This window comes from Nycticebus coucang, chromosome 16 (genome assembly GCF_027406575.1).
Source record: "Nycticebus coucang isolate mNycCou1 chromosome 16, mNycCou1.pri, whole genome shotgun sequence".
Lineage (NCBI taxonomy): Eukaryota > Metazoa > Chordata > Mammalia > Primates > Lorisidae > Nycticebus > Nycticebus coucang.
Window position 1 is genome coordinate 50,269,435 of NC_069795.1, and position 20,109 is coordinate 50,289,543.

At 46.5% G+C, this 20,109-nt stretch overlaps 2 protein-coding genes across 2 annotated transcripts in view; both read left to right on the forward strand.

The window, feature by feature from the left end:
- Positions 1–5,857: 5,857 nt before the first annotated feature.
- On the forward strand, positions 5,858–11,972 carry TRMT10C (tRNA methyltransferase 10C, mitochondrial RNase P subunit). Its single transcript, XM_053564993.1, has 2 exons — positions 5,858–6,007; positions 10,496–11,972. Exon 2 carries the CDS (start codon positions 10,526–10,528, stop codon positions 11,771–11,773), a length of 1,248 nt encoding a protein of 415 aa, XP_053420968.1. The 5' UTR covers positions 5,858–6,007; positions 10,496–10,525; the 3' UTR covers positions 11,774–11,972.
- A 7,503-nt stretch (positions 11,973–19,475) lies between these two features.
- The window catches only part of PCNP (PEST proteolytic signal containing nuclear protein), a 30,016-nt gene continuing 29,382 nt past the window's right edge, over positions 19,476–20,109 (forward strand). The window contains exon 1 of the mRNA XM_053564996.1: positions 19,476–19,659. Within this exon, the coding sequence (XP_053420971.1) occupies positions 19,533–19,659 (127 nt within the window). The 5' untranslated portion in view covers positions 19,476–19,532. The remainder of the gene's footprint in view (positions 19,660–20,109) is intronic.

The following is a 20,109-nucleotide window of genomic DNA, read 5'->3' on the forward strand; positions in this document are numbered from 1 at the left end:
CCTACTTTTTTGTCATCTAAGTTTTTTTTTTTTGTCTCCCTGAAACTTTGCTGATACAGATGCCAGCTAATAGTAGGTACTAGGGACAAAGTAGCAAACAAAGCCAACATTGCATTTATCTTTACAGAGTTTGCAATGAAAAAGAAATTAGCTGGCACCTAGTAGGCAGTCAAATATTAGTTGAATATATGAGCGATCACACACAGACCAACATTTTTAAATGAAAGGACATAAAGAATTAAGTTAGCTAATGATACCTAAATTTTGTCTCCACTAGAGTAATCACTACCCTATCTGTCTCCGGAACTTTCTCATCATCCTATACTTAAACTCTAAACCCATTAAAAAATAATTATCTGGGCGGCGCCTGTGGCTCAAGGAGTAGGGCGCCGGTCCCATATGCCAGCGGTAGCGGGTTCAAACCCAGCCCCGGCCAAAAACCACACACACACACAAAAAAAATAATAATAATAATTATCCATTCCCCTTTTCCCCAGCCCCTGTTAACCATTATTCCACTTGCTGTGTCTGTACTATTCTAGGCACCTCATAAAGGTAGAAGCAGCATACAATATTTCCCTCTTAGTGTCTGCCTTATTTCACTTAGTATAATGCCTCCAAAGTTTATTCGTGTTGAAGCTAGTACGTATCAGAAACTCATTCCTTTTTATGACAGGATGATATTCCATTATATGCATATGTAGTATTTTATCCATCTATTCATGAATATTTGGATTGCTTCTGTCTTGTTTATTGTCAATAACACTGCAAAGAACATTAAAGTACAATTATGTGTCCTTTCAATTTCTTTAAGTACATACCTATGAGCAGTATGTTAATACATTAATTCTATATTTGCCTTTTTGAAGGACAATAGCTGCACCATTTTATGTTCCCACCAGCAATGCATAGGGTTCCATTTTCTCCACATCTTTGTTAACATTTATAATCGGGGGGGGGGGCTGTTTCTTGTTATTTTCTTTTTTTTTTTTTTGAAGTTTTTGGCTGGGACTGGGTTTGAACCGGCCAACGCCAGCATACGGGGCTGGTGCCCTACTCCTTTGAGCCACAGGCTCCCTCACTTGTTATTTTCTTTCCTTTTTTTTTTTTTTTTTTTGCAGTGTTTGGCCAGGGTTGGACTTGAACCCACCACCTCTGGTATATGGGGCTGGTGCCCTATTCCTTGAGCCACAGGCACTGCCTTTTTTTTTTTTTTTTTTTTTGAGACAGAGTCTCACTATGGGCCCTCAGTACATTACCATGGCGTCACACCCCACAGCAACCTCAAACTCTTGGGCTTAAGCGATTCTCTTGCCTCAGTCTCCTGAGTAGCTGGGTCTACAGGCGCCCACCACAACACCCAGCTATTTTTTTTTTTTTTTTTGGTTGCAATTGTCATTGTTGTTTAGCAGGCCCGGGCTGGGCTCAAACTCGCCAGCTTCAGTGTATGGACTGGTGCTGTACTCACTAAGCTATGGGCACTGAGCTTGCTCTTGTTTTTTTTTAATTACTAAACGTTTAAAATATATTTCTAAACAGAATGGGCCCGCGTTTTTTTTTTTTTTTTGTAGAGACAAAGTTTCACTTTATTGCCCTTGGTAGAGTGCCGTGGCGTCACACAGCTCACAGCAACCTCCAACTCCTGGGCTTAGGCGATTCTCCTGCCTCAGCCTCCTGAGTAGCTGGGACTACAGGCGCCCACCACAACGCCCGGCTATTTTTTGGTTGCAGTTTGGCAGGGGCTGGGTTTGAACCTGCCACCCTTGGCATATGGGGCCGGCACCCTACTCACTGAGCCACAGGCGCCGCCCGGCCTGCGTTTTTTTTTTTTGAGACAGAGTCTCATTTTGTCACCTTCAGTAGAGTGCTGTGGCAACCTCAAACTCTTGGGCTCAAGCAATTCTCATGCCTCAGTCTCCCAAGTAGCTGGGACTACAGGCGCCTGTCACAATGCCCAGCTATTTTTAGAAATGGGAGTCTCAGTCTAGCTTAGGCTGGTCTCAAACCTGTGAGCTCAGGCAATCTACCCGTCTCGGCCTCCCAGAGTGCTAGGATTACAGGTGTGAGCCACTGCGCCCAACCTTAAGTTTTTGCTCTTTTCTTTTTAACTTCTTTTTTAACTATAATTTTGGAGCATCAGGAAGTTTTTAGTCTTTGGTTGGGTGTCCGTTGCACAGTGGTTACGACGCTAGCCACATACACCGAGGGTGGCAGGGTCAAACCCGGCCCTGGCCAGCTACACAACAATGACAACTACAACAAAAAATAGCAGGGCATTGTGGCAAGGTGCCTTTAGTCCCAGTTACATGGGAGGCTGAGACAAGAGAATCACTTGAACCCGAGTTTGAGGTTGCTGTGACGCCATGGCACTCAACCAAGGGCGACATAGTGAAACTGTCTCAAAAAAAAAGGTTTGGTCTTATATTTGATCCATTTTGAGTTAATTTTTATATGTGGTGTTAGGTAAGGGTCCAACTACATTCTATGCTTCTGGATATTCGGTTTTTTCAGCATCACTTGCTGAAAATAATAGGTGTGGCAAACTTAGTTGCCCAGTTGGTGCTAAGCATGGGATGAGAAAAGCATTAGGATATAAAAGTATAAGTTTATTTTATATTAGAGAAAAGGAAGAGAGTTGGGGGATGAGATGACAAAGAGAAAACAGCAGGGAGTGGGAGAAGGGAAGTTGGAGGAAAAAGAAAAAGAGTAAGAGAATGGAGCGGCATCTCCAATAAAGTAAAAATACCAACCCTGGGGTCCAATGTATAATTGAATTTAAGGGGAAAAAGTACAAAAGAGCATGCCTATAACCCTAGCACTCTGGGAGGCCAAGACTAGTGGATCACCTGAGCTCAGGAGTTCAAGACGAGCCTGAGCAAGACTGAGACCTGTCTCTACCAAAAACAGAAAAAAAAAAAAAAAACTAGCCAGGCACTGTGGGGACACTCAGCCTCCCACGTAGATCCAGCTACTTGGGAGGCTGAGGCAAGGGGATTCCTGAGCCCAAGAATTTGAGGTTGCTGTGACCTATAACACCACCACACTCTACCCAAGGTATTGTGAATGTGAATCCTAGGTCCATTTTTCCTCAGGCAAGGTTGAAGACGGACCTTTTTCCAGGTGTTTCCAATACTTATACCTGAATGTTCAGCCAACCGGGACACTTAGGAATCACTTGAAGCTTAAAGGAACAATTCTCCTGCCTCAGCCTCCCAAATAGCTGGGACTACAGGGGCCCACAATGCCTGGCTATTTTTAGATGTGAGGGCCCACACTTGCTCAACCTGGTCTCCAAACTGTGAACTCAGTCAATCCACCTGCCTCAGCCTCCCAGAGTGCTAGGATTACAGATGTGAGCCACCAGACTGGCCTGAGTTAATAATTTTTCTATTTCACTATAAAGACCAACCATCCTTACGGAAAAGACTGGCATTTCCACAATAAATGAGTTACTAGAGGAAGAGGGTCCAGCCACCTATTGCTCCCAGTCAAATGCAGAAACAGGGATTAGATCTACTAAGCATTATCATCAGAAGGCCAGCAATTCTGGAGAACAGTTAGAGTAGGCTGTCCAAGACTGTTCTCCCCTTCCATTTCCCAAAACAGCAAAAACCATGTTAAACCCTTATCTTAAACAATAATAATAAGCATGACCTATGCAAAACAACAGATGTATATATATATATATTTTTTAGAGACAGAGTCTTACTTTGTCACCCTCTGTAGATTGCTGTAATGTCACAGCTCACAGCAACCTCCAACTCCTGGGCTTAGGCGATTCTCTTGCCTCAGCCTCCTGAGTAGCTGGGACTACAGGCACCAACCACAACGCCCGGCTATTTTGTTGTTGTTGTTGCAGTTTGTCAGGGTTCAAACCCATCACCCTCGGTATATGGGGCCACCCCAAAACAACATTTCTTTTTTTTTTTTTTTTGTAGACACATAGTTTCACTTTATCGCCCTTGGTAGAGTACTGTGGTGTGACAGCTCACAGCAACCTCCAACTCCTGGGCTTAGGCTATTCTCCTGCCTCAGTCTCCCGAGTAGCTGGGACTACAGGCGCCCGCCACAACGCCCGGCTATTTTTTTTTTTTATTGCAGTTCGGCCGGGGCTGGGTTTGAACCCGCCACCCTCGGTATATGGGGTCGGCGCCCTGCTCGCTGAGCCAGAGGCGCCACTCCAAAACAACATTTCTAATTCAAAAGTCAATGTCAACATTTCAATTCAAAATTCACAGCAACCTCCAACTCCTGGGCTCAGGCAATTCTCTTGCCTCAGCCTCCCAAGTAGCTGTGACTGCAAGCGCCTGACACAACACACCGTCATTTTCCGTTGCAATTTGGCCGGGGCCGGGTTTGAACCCTCCACCCTCGGTACATGGGGCCGGTGCCCTACCCACTGAGCCATAGGCGCCGCCCTAAAAAAAAAAAAATGTATAAAACAACTTAAACCGATAAGACCTGCTGTGTTGCCTTGGCTCTAGCCTGTCCGACTCCATCTCACTCTCAACTGCATTTGCTCTCAAATGGTCTTGTGTTGTATGTTTATATTTATTTCCTATTTTATTGAAACAGAGTCTCACTCCGTCTCGCTGGGTGGAGGTGCAGTGGTGTCATAACGCACAGCAACATCAAACTCCTGGGCTCAAGAGATGTAACATATAAAGTCCTAGTGACCGCTCGGCGCTTATAGCTCAAGCGTCTAAGGCGCCAGCCACATACACCACAGCTGGCGGGTTCGAATCCAGCCAAGGCCAGCCAAAAAACAATGACAACTACAACCCCCTCCCCCCCGGAAAACAAACAAACAAAAAAAAAACAGCAGAGTGTTGGTGGCGGGCGCCTGTAATACCAGCTACTTGGGAGGCTGAGCAAGCGATTCGCTTAAACCCAGGAGTTGGAGGTTACTGTGAGCTGTGACGTCACAGCACTCTACCCAGGACGACAGCTTGAGGCTCTGCCTCAAAAAATAAAAATTAAAATTAATAAAAAAGAAAGTCCTGGGCGGTGCTTGTGGCTCAAGGAGTAGGGTGCCGGTCCCATATGCCGGAGGTGGCGGGTTCAAACCCAGCCCCGGCCAAAAAACACACACACAAAAAAAAATAAAATAAAATAAAGTCCTAGTGTCAAGGAGCATGAAGGTCCCAAGATCTGTGAAAAGATCATTTTATTTTAGTATTTTTATCAAAAAGTGAGTATAAATACTAGGCCAAGCTAAGAGAAGAGGATGAGGAAGCAGTTTTATTGGCTGGGCTGGGTGGCTCACGACTGAATCCCAGCACTGTGGGAGGCCAAGCAGGGAGGATCCCTTGAAACCAAGAGATGGAGACTAGCCTGAGCAAAAGCAAGATCTCTCTCTACTAAAAATAGAAAAATTAGGCGGCGCCTGTGGTTCAAAGGAGTAGGGCGCCGGCCCATATGCCAGAGGTGGCGGGTTCAAACTCAGCCCCGGCCAAAAACTGCAAAAAAAAAAAAAAAAAAGTAAAAATAGAAAAATTAGCAAGGCACGGTGGCACGACTATAGTCGTCCGAGCTATTGGAAAGGCGGAGGCAAGTGGATGGCTTGAGCCCAGGTTTGAGGGTCCTATAAACTACGCTGACTCCACGGCATTCTAGGCTGGGCAACACAGTGAGACTCTTTTGTCTCGAAGAAATAAACAGAAAATAAAATAAAATAAAAACAGGCACATGCCTCGGCAGTTGAAAAGATAGTCGGTAACAGTTGTCGACTAACAGTTGTCGACTAAACAGCCTCCACCTGAGCGCAGCTTCAGCCCACAAACCTTCCCCCATCAACCCCGCATGACCTGACGTCAGAAGGGAGCGCCAGGAGGGAGAGGGCGGGACTTCCGGCAGCGTCCTGGCGGTTGCGCGGTCTTGATGCTTTGCGGTGGGTGCGGGAGAGTTTCGAGTTAGCATCCTAGCGGATCCCTGGGCCTCATTTTACTGCTGAGTCCTCGGACTTCTGGAGTGTCTGCACTTTGCGCTGGCGGGACCTGCACGTCTGGTATGCGCATTTCTTTCTGTGTTTTTATTGGAGTGGGAGAACGCCAGAGACATTCCGAGATGCACTTAATAGGACATATGCACTAGGAAGACCCACAGTACGTGAAACAAGAGCAGTGGTCCCCAAAATGAAGTCTTTGATAGTTGTTAAAAATTTGGGTTTTCTTTTCTGCGGGGGAGGAGGAGGGTTATTTATAACGTTATTTGACGGCCAGAGTTCTCATCCACATTGACTATAGATTTTGGAAAGTGGTAAGCAAAGTATAGAGTTCATTTTGTGAATTGTCAACCTCCTGTGTTTTTTGGACAAACTCACGTGGATGCGTGTGGGACACTCCTTATTCCTTTGGCTCAGACCTTTTTGTTGAACCTGGTTTCAGTGCGCACTTCTGGAGTTCCCATCTTTAATGGTAGATTTCTAGATCTCATTGAGTGCAAAAGTAACACGCTTCTTTTTTTTTTTTTTTTTTTTGTAGAGACAGAGTCTCACTTTATAGCCCTCGGTAGAGTGCCGTGGCATCACACAGCTCACAGCAACCTGCAGCTCCTGGGCTTAAGCGATTCTCTTGCCTCAGCCTCCCGAGTAGCTGGGACTACAGGCGCCCGCCACAGCACCCGGCTATTTTTGTTGTTGTTGTTGCAGTTTGGCCGGGGCTGGGTTTGAACCCGCCACCCTCGGCATATGGGGCCGGCGCCCTACTCACTGAGCCACAGGCGCCGCCCAGTAACACGCTTCTTGAAGCCCACTGCATGGATGTACTTTGCATGTTGATGGTGTAAGTTCTGCTCACCACTTCGTTAATGGCAGAACAGTCCGTCTTTTCACCACTCTTTTTTGCTGGAGCTATCCTGCCTTGAGCCGCAGTTGGAAAGGATAGGGTTTATATTTCTATTAAATTCTTAAAGTTTTTACCAGTTACTAAGACAAAACTCAAAAGCTTCTTGATTCTGAAATCAATGTTTTTCACATGGGGTCCTGGGGACGCCATGTTAAGTATTTCTGAAAGTTGAAAGTAAATTGTCCGGGTTTTTTTGTTTGGTTTTGTTTGTTTTGTTTTTTGAGACAGTCTCATTCCGTTGCCCACCATTAAGGGAGGGGGGCATCAGTGCTGTGCACAGGTCTGAGGCAGGAAACCTAGGAGCATGTAGCACGGTTAAATGAAGGCAAGAGAAGAAGGAATTTTTATTTTCAAGTGTTTCATTTGCATTTTGTAAAAATTTGAATTTTTTCTGTTTCAAATTTGACATTTGTTTCACATCTTTAAGCACTTTTTTTTTTTTTTTTTGTAGAGACAGAGTTTCACTTTATCGCCTTGGGTAGAGTGCCATGGCATCACACAGCTCACAGCAACCTCCAACTCCTGGGCTTAAGCAATTCTCTTGCCTCAGGCTCCCGAGTAGCTAGGACTACAGGCGCCCACCACAACACCCGGCTATTTTTTTTGTTGCAGTTCGGCTGGGGCCGGGTTTGAAACCGCCACCCTCGGTATATGGGGCCGGCGCCTTACCGACTGAGCCACAGGTGCCGCCCCAAGCACTTTTTTTTTTTTTTTTTTTTTTTTAAGACAGTCTCATTCCATCACCTTGGGTGGCGTGCCCAACTTTAAAGCTCACAGCAACCTCAAACTCTTAGGCTCAAGACTGAGCCACAGGTGCCGCCCCAAGCACTTTTTTTTTTTTTTTAAGACAGTCTCATTCCATCACCTTGGGTGGCGTGCCCAACTTTAAAGCTCACAGCAACCTCAAACTCTTAGGCTCAAGACTGAGCCACAGGTGCCGCCCCAAGCACTTTTTTTTTTTTTTTTTTTTTTAAGACAGTCTCATTCCATCACCTTGGGTGGCGTGCCCAACTTTAAAGCTCACAGCAACCTCAAACTCTTAGGCTCAAGACTAAGCTGAGTCCTCTTGACTCAGCTTCCTCAGTAGCTGAGACTGTATGTGCCCACCACAACACAGGCTAGTTTTTCTATTTTTAGTAGAGATGGGGTCTGCTCTTTTTCAGGCTAGTGGAACTCAAGCAATCCACTCATCTCAGCCTCCCAAAGTGTTAGGATTACAGGCATCAGCCACCCACCCAGCCTGTCTTCAAGCATCTTTATTGGCTATGGACATCCAAACCTTTAGGATAAAACTGTGGAGCTTTATATACATTTCTCTCAATTTTGTACATTTGTTTGGTAATTGCTGCAAAGTCAAGTCTGAATAGGGGAAGAGTCCTTTGCTGTTTTTTGATCAGTAGGTCTCCATGTATTTTATTTTATTTTATTATATATTTATTTGAGACAGAGCTCAAGCTATTGCCCTGGGTAGAGTGCCATGGCATCACAAATCACAGCAACCTCCAACTCCTGGGCTCCAGCGATTCTTCTGCCTCCACCTCCCAAGTGGCTGAGACTACAGGCGCCGGCCACAACACCCCGCTATTTTTTGGTTGCAGGGTCATTGTTGTTTGGCGGACCGGGCTGGATTCGAATCCACCAGCTCAGGTGTATGTGGCTGGCACCTTAGCCACTTGAGCCACAGGCCCCGAGCCAAGGCTCCATGTATTTTTGTTTTGAAAATACAAGGGTATTGTATTGATGCAGCAGCTCCTAAGTGCTTTTTACAGTTGCTATCCTCTGTAACTTTCCTTTCCTTTCCTTTGTTTTCATACGTTGCTCCTATGAAGAATCTTGTGTTTGGGTCTGTATTCACACTTAGAATGCTGGACCAGGCCAGGTGCGGTGGCTCACCCCTGTAATCCTATCACTCTGGGAGGCTGAGGCGGATGGATCGCTTGAGCTCATGAGTTTGAGACCAGCTTGAGCAAAAAGCAAGACCCCATTTCTACTAAAAATAGAAAAACTGAGGCAAGAAGATCACTTGAGGGTGGCACCAGTGGCTCAGTGGGTAGGGCGCGGGTCCCATATACCGAGGGTGGCGGGTTTGAGCCCAGCCCAGGCCAGCTGAATAACAATGACAACTCCAACAAAAAAATAGCTGGGCTTTGTGGTGGGCGCCTATAGTCTCAATTACTTGGGAGACTGAGGCAAGAGAATCAATTAAGCCCAAGAGTTGGAGGTTGCTATGAGCTGTGATGCCATAGCATTCTACCAAGGATGAAGTAGTGAGACTCTGTCTCAAAAATAAAATAAGAGTCCAAATAAGTTGTAAACTTTTTACCCAATGAGTGATCACAGGCTTTAGGCCACAGGAGTCCCAGAAAAATTAATAATACAGTACATAATGTTGTACAAAGATTTCACTTTATGTTTCAGAAATCGATTCCAGTTTAGTATCTCTAACGTATACTTCAATTAGAAGTAAGTATCTCAAACTTACATTTTACTTCAAATATTTATAGTGGGACATAGGTACTAAAAATTGCAAAGCCAGGCATGGCGGTTTATATTCTGGGAGGCTGAGGCAGGCATATCACCTGAGCTCACAAGTTCCAGACCAGCCTGAGCCAGAGCAAGATGTCTCTAAAAGTAGCTGGGTGTTGTCGCAGGCACCTGTAGTCCTAGTTACTGTGGAGGCTGAGGCAAGAGAATCACTTGAGCCCAAGAGTCTGAGGTTGCTACTGGATGTGGTGGCTTATGCCTGTAATCTTAGCATTCGGAGACGCTGAGGTGAGTGGATAGCTTGAGCTCATGAGTGAGTTTGACACCAGCCTGAGCAAAAAGTGAGACCCTGTCTCTACTAAAAATAGAAAAACTGAGGCAAGATCACTTGAGTTGAAAAGTTGGAGGTTTCTGTGAGCTATGATGCCACGGCACTTTACTCAGGGTGTCAGCTTAAGACTCTGTCTCAAATAAAGGAAGATTCTGAGATTGCCGTGAGGTATGATGCCATGGCATTCTACTGGGGTGACAAAGTGAGACTATCTAAAAAAAAAATTGCAGGGTGGTGCCTGTGGCTCAGTCGGTAAGGCGCCGGCCCCATATACCGAAGGTGGCGGGTTCAGACCCGGCCCCCGCCAAACTACAACCAAAAAATAGCTGGGCGTTGTGGCGGGCGCCTGTAGTCCAGCTACTCAGAAGGCTGAGGCAAGAGAATCGCTTAAGCACAGGAGTTGGAGGTTGCTGTGAGCTGTGTGAGGCCACGGCACTCTACCGAGGGTGGTAAAGTGAGACTCTGTCTCTACAAAAAAAAAAAAATTGCAATATAATTCCTTCAGAAGTCTTAAAAATCTTTGTCTTTTTGGCTCAGCCCCTGTGACTCAAGTGGCTAAGGTGCCAGCCACATACACCTGAGCTAGCGGTTTCGGATCCAGCCCAAGCCTGCCAAACAACAATGACGGCTGCAACCAAAAAATAGCCAGGCGTTGTGGCAGGCACCTGTAATCCCAGCTACTTGGGAGGTGGAGGCAGGAGAATCGCTTGAGCCTGAGGAGGTTGCTGTGAGCTGTGATGCCTCGGCTCTCTACCCAGGGTGACAGCTTGAGGCTCTGTCTCAAAAAAAAATAAAAAACCTTTGTCTTTTAATTACACCTTTTCTTCTTTTACAGGGGTTTTCTTACAGATCTATTTTCCTCAAAATGAGCATCAGCATTACTTTAAGTCCTTTTGCCAGGTTTTTGATGCCATTTACCCTTCAAAGGAAGAGCAAAAATTTATACTCAACAATTCTGCAGAGATACATGTCTTCCAAAATACTGTCTGTGTCCTATCATAAGGAGAGTACATCATCTCCTCAACAGGTAGAATTGGATGGGTGGAAAGCAACAATGAAATCTAGGGTGCAAGAAGATGTTTCACCAGTCTCCAGCAATGACCATGAAGATCCTCTAGCTGCCACTAGAGAGTTAATTGAGATGTGGAGATTGCTTGGCAAAGAAGTACCAGAACATATCACTGAAGACGAACTCAAAATCATTATGGAGTGTCCTTCTAAATCATCAAGAAAAAAATATTTAAAATATTTGTATGTTAAGGAAAAATTGAAAAAAGCTAGTAAAATAAAAAAGGAAATGAAAGCAGCAGCAAGGGAGGAGTTTAAAAAGAAGCTGCTAGAAACCTCTGAGGCAGACAAACAACAGCAAAACTTTCTATTTTTACGACTTTGGGATAGGAATATGAACATGGCAATGGGCTGGAAGGGTGCCCAGGCCATGCAGTTTGGACAACCTTTGGTTTTTGACATGGCTTATGAGAATTATATGAAACGAAAAGAACTGCAGAATGCTGTTTCCCAACTTTTAGAAAGTGAAGGATGGAATAGAAAAGATGTTGATCCTTTCCATATTTATTTCTGCAATCTTAAACCAGATGGTGCTTATCAGAGAGAGTTAATTACACGGTATGGTGAAAAATGGGACAAATTGCTTATAACAACAACAGAAAAGTCTTATGTAGATTTATTTCCAAAGGACAGTATTATATATTTAACTGCAGATTCTCCTAATGTTATGACTACCTTCCAGCATGACAAAATTTATATAGTTGGGTCTTTTGTTGATAGACATATGCAGCCAGGCACCTCCCTAGCCAACGCAAAACGGCTGAAGCTGGCAACAGAATGTCTTCCATTAGATAAATATTTACAATGGGATATAGGTACTAAAAATCTCACCTTAGATCAAATGATTCGGATTTTGTTATGTCTGAAAAACACTGGTAGTTGGGAAGAAGCTCTGAAGTTTGTTCCTAGGAGGAAACATGCTGGTTATCTGGAGATATCTCAGTATTCTCAAGAGTTCATAAATAGAATAAAGAAAGCAAAGACTTTTAATTTGTTTTCAAAAGGTTCTCTAAATGTACATACACAGAAAAAGTGTCTTAAATGAGAAAACATTATAGCTTAAAAAATAAATGGATTGGAAATACAGTTCTACTAGTGTATTTCTGTCTGAATGGAATTCATTTTCTCTTTCTTTCCAAACTGCAAGGCCTTGTCTTTTTCAATAAAATGTAAAACTTTGAGGTTATATTTTGTTTACGATAAAGACAATCTTAGTAAGCGAAAAGATTTGTCTAGGTTTGTTGAACAGAATAATCTTTTTGTTTTTTGAGACAGTCTCACTATGTCACCCTTGGTAGAATGCTGTGGTGTCACACCTCACATCACCCTCAAACTTTTGGGAATTTAAGCAATTCCCTTTCCTCAGCCTCCCAAGTAGCTGGGACTACAGGCTCCCGCCACAATGCCCAGCTATTTTTTGGTCATAGTTGTTTAGCAGGCCCAGGCAAGGTTGGAACCCCCCAGCCTCCGTGTGTGTAGCCAGTGCCCTACCCACTGAGCACAGGCACCAAGCCAATAAAGTCTTTTAATTTCAAGTGTAGCTCTAACAGCTTTCATCTGACTCTTATTTTCCTCACTACACTTTTTAGGACCCATGGTGACTACACTTAGTTGTTTTTTTTTCTGTTTGTTTTGTTTTTGTTTTGATTTTAATTTTTTTTATTAAACCATAAACACAGATCATGTATACATTAATGCATTTATGGGGTACAATGTGATTTCATAACAGAATTAGGAACTCTTACATCGCACTAGTTAATATATACTTCATCTTGTTTACTAATTACTGTGCTAAGGCATTTATACTGTATATGTTTTGTTTTTGTTTTCAGTCTCACTTGGTCACCACTGGTAGAGTACTGTGGCATCATAGCTCACAGCAACCTAAACTCTTGGGCTTAAGTGATTTTCTTACCTCAGCCTCCCAAGTAGCTGGGACTATAGGCACTCGCCACGATGCCTGGCTATTAAATAGCCAGGGTATCACTCTGGCTGTGGCTGGCCTCAAACCTGTGAGCTCAGGCAATTCACCCACCTCAGCTTCCCAAGTGCTGGGATCACAGGCATGAGCCACTGTGTTCAGCCCACTTATATTAAAAAAAAAAAAAAAAAAAAAAAAACAGGCACCAAAACATAAAATTAGCAGCAAAAATCACGAGATGTTTTCACTACAGCTTCTGACAAGGAATTGAAGGACAAATCAGTGGGTGGCCCGATTGTTAGCGGAACTTAGGACAAAAACACAATGTGCTGGGCTTTCAAATTCCAAACCAGCATTTAGATTTCAAGCAAAATTTGCTCAAATTTTTCATTAGATTCCAAGTTGTTCAAGTTCTGGGTTGTTCACTTTGGGGAGGCAATAGTGTACTATTTTTATCTTTAACTTATATGGTGTGATGTATGGGATATATACACCTTAATAGGTATGTGACCTGATTTTCATTTCTATTTATTTATTTTGAGACAGAGTCTCACTTTGTCGCCCTCAGTAGAGTGTTGTAGTGTCACAGCTCACAGCAACCTCCCAACTTTTGGGCTTACGCGATTCTCTTACCTCAGCCTCCCAGGCAGCTGGGAATACAGGTGCCTGCCACAGTGCCCGGCTCTTTTTTTGTTGCAGTTGTCACTGCTGTTTTAGGTGGCTGGTGCCAGGTTCGAACCCCCCACCCTCAGTATAGGAGGCCGGTGCCCTACCCACTGAGCCATAGGAGCCGCCCCATTTTCCTCATTTAAAAATACAGTGGAGGCTGTGCCTGTGGCTCAAGGAGTAGGGCGCCAGCCCCATATGCCAGAGGTGGCGGGTTCAAACCCAGCCCCGGCCAAAAACTGCAAATAAATAAAAATACAGTGGCTAGGGCGGCACCTGTGGCTCAGTAGGTGGGGCGTGGGCCCCAAATACCCAGGGTAGCGGGTTCAAACCCAGCCCCGGCCAAACTGCAACAAAAAAATAGCTAGGCGTTGTGGCGGGCGCCTGTAGTCCCAGCTACTCAAGAGGCTGAGGCAAGAGAATCGCCTAAGCCTAGGAGTTGGAGGTTGCTGTGAGCTGTGATGGCACAGCTCTCTACCAAGGGCGGTAAAGTGAGACTGTCTCTAAAAAACAAAACAAAAAAATGCCATGGCTCATGCCTGTAATCCCCGCACTTGGGAGGCTGAAGCGGGTGGATTGCCTGAGCTTGCAGGTTTGAGAGCAGCCTGAGCCAGAACAAGACCCCCGTCTCTAAAAAATAGCTAGGCGTTGTGACAGGTGCATGTAGTCCCAGCTACTTGGGAGGCTGAGGCAACAGAATCAGTTAAACCCAAGAGTTTGAAGTTGATGTGAGTTATGATGCCATGGCACTATACCAAGGGTGACCTAGGGAGACTCTATCTCAAAAAAAAGAAAAGGCCTGGCATGGTGGCTCACACCTGAGGTCCCAGCGCTGTGGGAGACCAGGGTGGGTGGATTTCCTGAGAGACCAGTATAAGCAGGAGTGAGCCAGGGTGAAACCCCATCTCTACCAAAAAAAGCTGGGCGTTGTGGCGGGCGCCTGTAATCCCAGCTACTTGGGAGGTAAAGGGCAAGAGAATTGCTGAAGGAAGAATGGAAAAAGAAAATTAAAAAAAAAAAAACAAAAAACCTTCAAACTAAGAAGAGTGAAAGCCAGCTGAAATTGAAAGCAAAAATAAAAAAAAAATTAATAGAAAATACAGGCATCTGTAAGTACATACATAATTTCAAATAAAAATCTTATGTTGGGGCTCGGTGCCTGTGACTCAAGCGGCTAAAGCGCCAGCCACATACACCTGAGCTGGCAGGTTCAAATCCAGCCTGGCCCACCAAACGACAATGATGCCTGCAACCAAAAAATAGCCAGGCATTGTGGCAGGTGCCTGTAGTCCCAGCTACTTAGAGGCTGAGGCAGGGGAATTGCTTGAGCCCAGGAGTTGGAGGTTGCTGTGAGCTGTGTGATGCCATGGCACTCTACCGAGGGCCATAAAGTGAGACTCTGTCTCTACAAAAAAATAAAAAAATAGGGCGGCGCCTGTGGCTTGAGTAGGGCGCCGGTCCCATATGCCGGAGGTGGTGGGTTCAAACCCAGCGCCAGCCAAAAACCAAAAATAAATAAATAAATAAAAAATAGAAAAAACTAGCCAGGCTGACATGGGGGGCACCTGTAGTCCCAGCTACTTGGGAGGCTGAGGCCAGAGGATCTCTTTGAACTCAAGAGTGTGAGGTTGCTGTGAACTATGATTACACCACAGCCCTCCACCCAAGGCAACAGAGTGAGACTCTGTTTCTGTTTCTTTTTTTTTTTTTTTTTGTAGAGACAGAGTCTCACTTTATGGCCCTCGGTAGAGTGCTGTGGCCTCACACAGCTCACAGCAACCTCCAACTCCTGGGCTTAAGCAATTCTCTTGCCTCAGCCTCCCGAGTAGCTGGGACTACAGGCGCCCGCCACAACGCCTGGCTATTTTTTTTTTTTTTGGTTGCAGTTCAGCCAGGGCCAGGTTTGAACCCGCCACCCTCGGTATATGGGGCCGGCGCCTCACCCACTGAACCACAGGCACCGCCCGAGACTCTGTTTCAAAAAAATAAAAATAACAGGCTTGGCACCTGTGGCTCAAGCGCCTAAGGCACCAGCCACATACACCAGAGCTGGCAGGTTCGAATCCAGCCCCGGCCCACCAAACAACAATGATGGTTGCAACCAAAAAATAGCCAGCGTTGTGGTGGGCACCTGTAATCCCAGCTACTTGGGAGGCAGAGGCAGGAGTATCGCTTGAGCCCAGGAGTGGGAGGTTGCTGTGAACTGTGATGCCACAACTCTCTACCCAGGGCGACAGCTTGAGGCTCTGTCTCAATAAATAAATAAAGAGTTGCCTAGGCAGTTTCCAATCTCCTAGCAAGTGATTCTCCCACCTTGCCTCCCTAGTGCACAGGTGTGAAATATCCAGCTAAGCACATTTCATATATTAAACACATGGTACATAGTGAAGAGTTGTTTTGTTTTTTTTTTTTGTAGAGATAGAGTCTCGCTTTACTGCCCTCGGTAGAGTGCCGTGGTGTCACATGGCCCGCCACAACGCCCGGCTATTTTTTGTTGTTGTTGTTGTTGCAGTTCAGCCCGGGCTGGGTTTGAACCCACCACCTTCGGTATATGGGGCCGGCACCCTACTCACTGAGCCACAGGCGCTGCCCGAGTTGTTTTTTTTTTAATGGTCTCTGTTGTCAAGGAACTTTTGCACCTTGTCTTTAAAGAGACAGGTTTTTTGTTTGTTCGTTTGTTTGTTTTTGTTTGTTTTTGAGACAGAGCCTCAAGCTGTCGCCCTGGGTAGAGTGCTGTGGCATCACAGCTCACAGCAACCTCCCACTCCTGGACTTAAGTGATTCTCCTGCCTCTGCCTCCCAAGTAGCTGGGACTACAGGTGGCCACCACAACGCCTGGCTATTTTTTGGTTGCAGCCGTCAGTGTTGTTTGGCGGGCCCAGGCTGGATTCGAACCCGCCAGCTCAGGTGTATGTGGCTGGCGCCTTAGCCGCTTGAGCCATGGGCGCCAAGCGGAAAGAGACAGTTTTAAAAAAACACACACCGAGGGAGTATTAAGTTACCTGAAAATGTTACACAAAAATTACCTCATTTGATCACCATGATCTCCCTTGAAGGAGGTATTATTATTTTTATTTTATAGAGAAGTAAAGGTAGGTCTGTAAACAGCTGCTCTCAAGTTTACACGGCCAACAAAGGACAGATCAGGTATTTAAACCCAAGCTGAGGCTGGACAAGGTGGCTCATGCCTGTAATCCTAGCACTCCGGGAGGCAGAGGCAGGTGGATAGCCTGAGCTCACATTTTTGAGACCAGCCTGAGCCAGACTGAGACCAGCCTTAGCCAAATTGAGACCTCAGTTGAGAAAGAGGTTTGCTGGAACCCAGGAATTTGAAGCCACTGCACACTGTCTATAAAAACATAGCCTGTTCAGTGCCTGTGGCTCAAAGGAGTAGGGCGCTGGCCCCATATACCAGAGGTGGTGGGTTCAAACCCAGCCCCAGCCAAAAACTGAAAAAAAAAAAAAAAGCCCGTTGTGTTCCAGCTACTGGGGAGGCTCAGGCAAGAGAATCACTTGAGTCCAGGAGTTTGAGGTTGCTGTGAGCTATTATGCCATGGCACTCTACCAAGGGCAACAAAGTGAGACTCTGTCTCAAAAAAAAAAAAAAAATTAAATCCAAGTTGAGTACCAAGACTCACGTTTTCTAACACTAACTGTATATTGTAGGGCAAACCCAGAGACTCCTACTAAGCCAACGGATTGCCCCTTTAGGATAGAAAGCTGGATAAATATTGAGAAAAAGAGAAGATGAGGTCCAAAAGGTAGGCTGAGGCTTAATACAGGCTATCCCAAAGGTCACCCCTAAAGTCATAGGGAAAATGAGAAATTGGGAAATACACAGGGAAAATGAGAAATAGAAGCAAAATACATTTTTATTTACAAAATAGTAATTTCAAATTTTTACAAAGTATTTACAAAATAATCTCTACGTGTTAGTCACTTGTTTGTAAAATTTTGTAGTATCTATTTTGTAAATACAGGTACATTTAGCTAGCAACAATTTCTCATTTTCCCTATGTATGGCGACTTTAGGGGTGACCTTTGGGACACCTTGTTTAACTCACTGACTTCATTCTGCAGGCCCTGAGAATCCACTAAAGGTTTCTAGGTAAGGCAGAAATTACTGCAGTCTTAACTTGATGGAGTAGTTTCCCTTAATTTGATTGAGAAATTTGCAACCACTAGGAAAACCGGTTTTACCACGTGGCTGCATAACCTTGAGAAGCTACTCTCTAGTCTCAGCCCAGCTTTTGTTTGTTGGTTGGTTGTGTATTTTTGTTTTCGAGACAGAGTCTCACTCAGTCACCCAGGGGTTGAGTGCGCTGGCGTCATAGCTCACAGAAATCTCAAACTTTTTTTTTTTTTTTTTTTTTGTAGAGACAGAGTCTCACTTTATGGCTCTCGGTAGAGTGCCGTGGCGTCACACGGCTCACAGCAACCTCCAGCTCCTGGGCTTAAGCGATTCTCTTGCCTCAGCCTCCCGAATAGCTGGGACTACAGGCGCCTGCCACAGCACCCGGCTATTTTTTTGTTGCAGTTTGGCCGGGGCTGGGTTTGAACCCGCCACCCTCGGCATATGGGGCCGGCGCCCTACTTTTGAGCTCTAGAGATCCTCTTGCTTCAGCCTCCCAAGTACTTAGGTCTACAGGCGCCCACCACAATGCCCAGCTAGTTTTTCTATTTCTAGAGACGGGGTCTAGCTTTGTTGATGCTGGTCTCCAACTCCTGAGCTCAGGCGATCCACCTACCTCAGCCTCCCAGAGTGCTGAGATTAACAGGCTCAACTCCTGAGCTCAGGCGATCCACCTACCTCAGCCTCCCAGAGTGCTGAGATTAACAGGCTCAACTCCTGAGCTCAGGAGATCCACCTACCTCAGCCTCCCAGAGGGCTGAGATTAACAGGCTCAACTCCTGAGCTCAGGAGATCCACCTACCTCAGCCTCCCAGAGGGCTGAGATTAACAGGCTCAACTCCTGAGCTCAGGAGATCCACCTACCTCAGCCTCCCAGAGTGCTGAGATTAACAGGCTCAACTCCTGAGCTCAGGAGATCCACCTACCTCAGCCTCCCAGAGGGCCGAGATTAACAGGCTCAACTCCTGAGCTCAGGAGATCCACCTACCTCAGCCTCCCAGAGTGCTGGGATTAACAGGCTCAACTCAGTTCTTTTGTTTTGTTTTTTTTAGAGACAGAGTCTCACTTTACCGCCCTTGGTAGAATGTTATGGCGTCACAGCTCACAGCAACCTCCAACTCCTGTGCTTCGGTGATTTTCTTGCCTCAGCCTCCCAAGTACCTGGGATCACAGGAGCCCGCCACAACGCTTGGCTATTTTTTGTTGCAGTTTGGCCGGGGCCGGGTTTGAACCCGCCACCCTCGGTATATGGGGCCGGCGCCCTACTCACTGAGCCACAGGCGCCGCCCTTAACTTAGTTTTTCATGAGAGGATAATTGCACTTCGGACTATCATGGCGATTAAACGTGTGTGAAAAGCCTCTGACACTAGGCGAGGGGTGTGTGTGTGGGGGGGGTGCATGTTAACCGCTGATATTCCCCTTAAGTGTGTAGAGGATATGGCCCTCGGTTTTTTTGTTTGTTTTTGAGATAGGGTCTCCCTATATCGCCCTCGGTAGAGTGCCGTGGCGTCACAGCTCATAGCAACCTCAAACTCTTGAGCTTAAGCGATTCTCTTGCCACAGCCTCCCAAGTGGCTGGGACTACAGGCACCCACCACAACGCCCGGCTATTTTTTTGTTGTTGTTGCAGTTGTCCTTGCTTAACTGGCCCGGTCCGGGTTCGAACCCGCCAGCCTAAGTGTATGTGGCCGGCATCCTAACCACTGAGCTACGGGCGCCGAGCCTGTTTTTTTTTTTTTTTTCTTTCTTTACGTGGGGTAGGCAGGCACACGAACGATATCCAGCAACCAGAATGAAAGACGGAACCAGATAAAGTGCAGCCACACCCGGGCATACAGAACCTTAGGATTCCATCAACGTTTCCAGGGTGATCACGCCCACACTTCTCAGCAAATGCCAAAAGGCCAGGAAGCCCGCTAGTGAAGTCCCTAGCCAATCTCCCACATTGAACGCCCCACCTTCCCCGCCCTTCCTTCCGAGGCGGCCAATCGATGACATCACGTCCACGTTCGTTTCCATAGGAGGTCTTTTCGCTCTTCCGGGCCGCTCTGGGCTGCCGTCTCGACTGCTGGCCCTAAAGCTCAATGGTTGCTGGGCGGGGCCGTGACGTCCTTGGCGTGGCTGCAGGGGAGGCCGCGGCGGGGAAAATGGCGGACGGGAAGGCGGGAGAGGAGAAGCCCGAAAAGTCGCAGCGAGCTGGAGCCGCCGGAGGTGAACACAACCCCAGCGTCGCGGGCTGCGTGGGATACTCTGGGCCATTCGTTAAGCTCCCCAGGGTGGGGGGAGTGGGGTCGAGCGAGAATGGGCGGATCTGGCGCTCACCCTGCCAGGTGTTGGGCCCAGACGAGCCCTGGGCACGCCCGGTGCGGCCCGCTGGGATCCGGGCCCACGTCGCCTCCTTGCCGGAGGAGAACCGGCCACTGTTCGTCACCTCCTGGCCCCAGCGGAGGCCCTACTTCCGAGAAGGGAGTTGGGCGCCAGAAAGGGAGACCGAACTCGGGGTGGGAACGGGAGCGGCGGTGCTGGAACCACTACTGCCACACCGGAGACGCACATCACACAAAACACACACCGGAGACGCTTTTCACACAACACACACACACACACACACACACACACACACCCAACGCCTCAGTGCGAGCCATTGAGTAGTGGCCGCGG

Excerpts from the sequence above, each read along its gene's own strand:
- TRMT10C (XM_053564993.1), top strand. The coding sequence starts at position 10,526 with ATGAGCATCAGCATTACTTTAAGTCCTTTTGCCAGGTTTTTGATGCCA.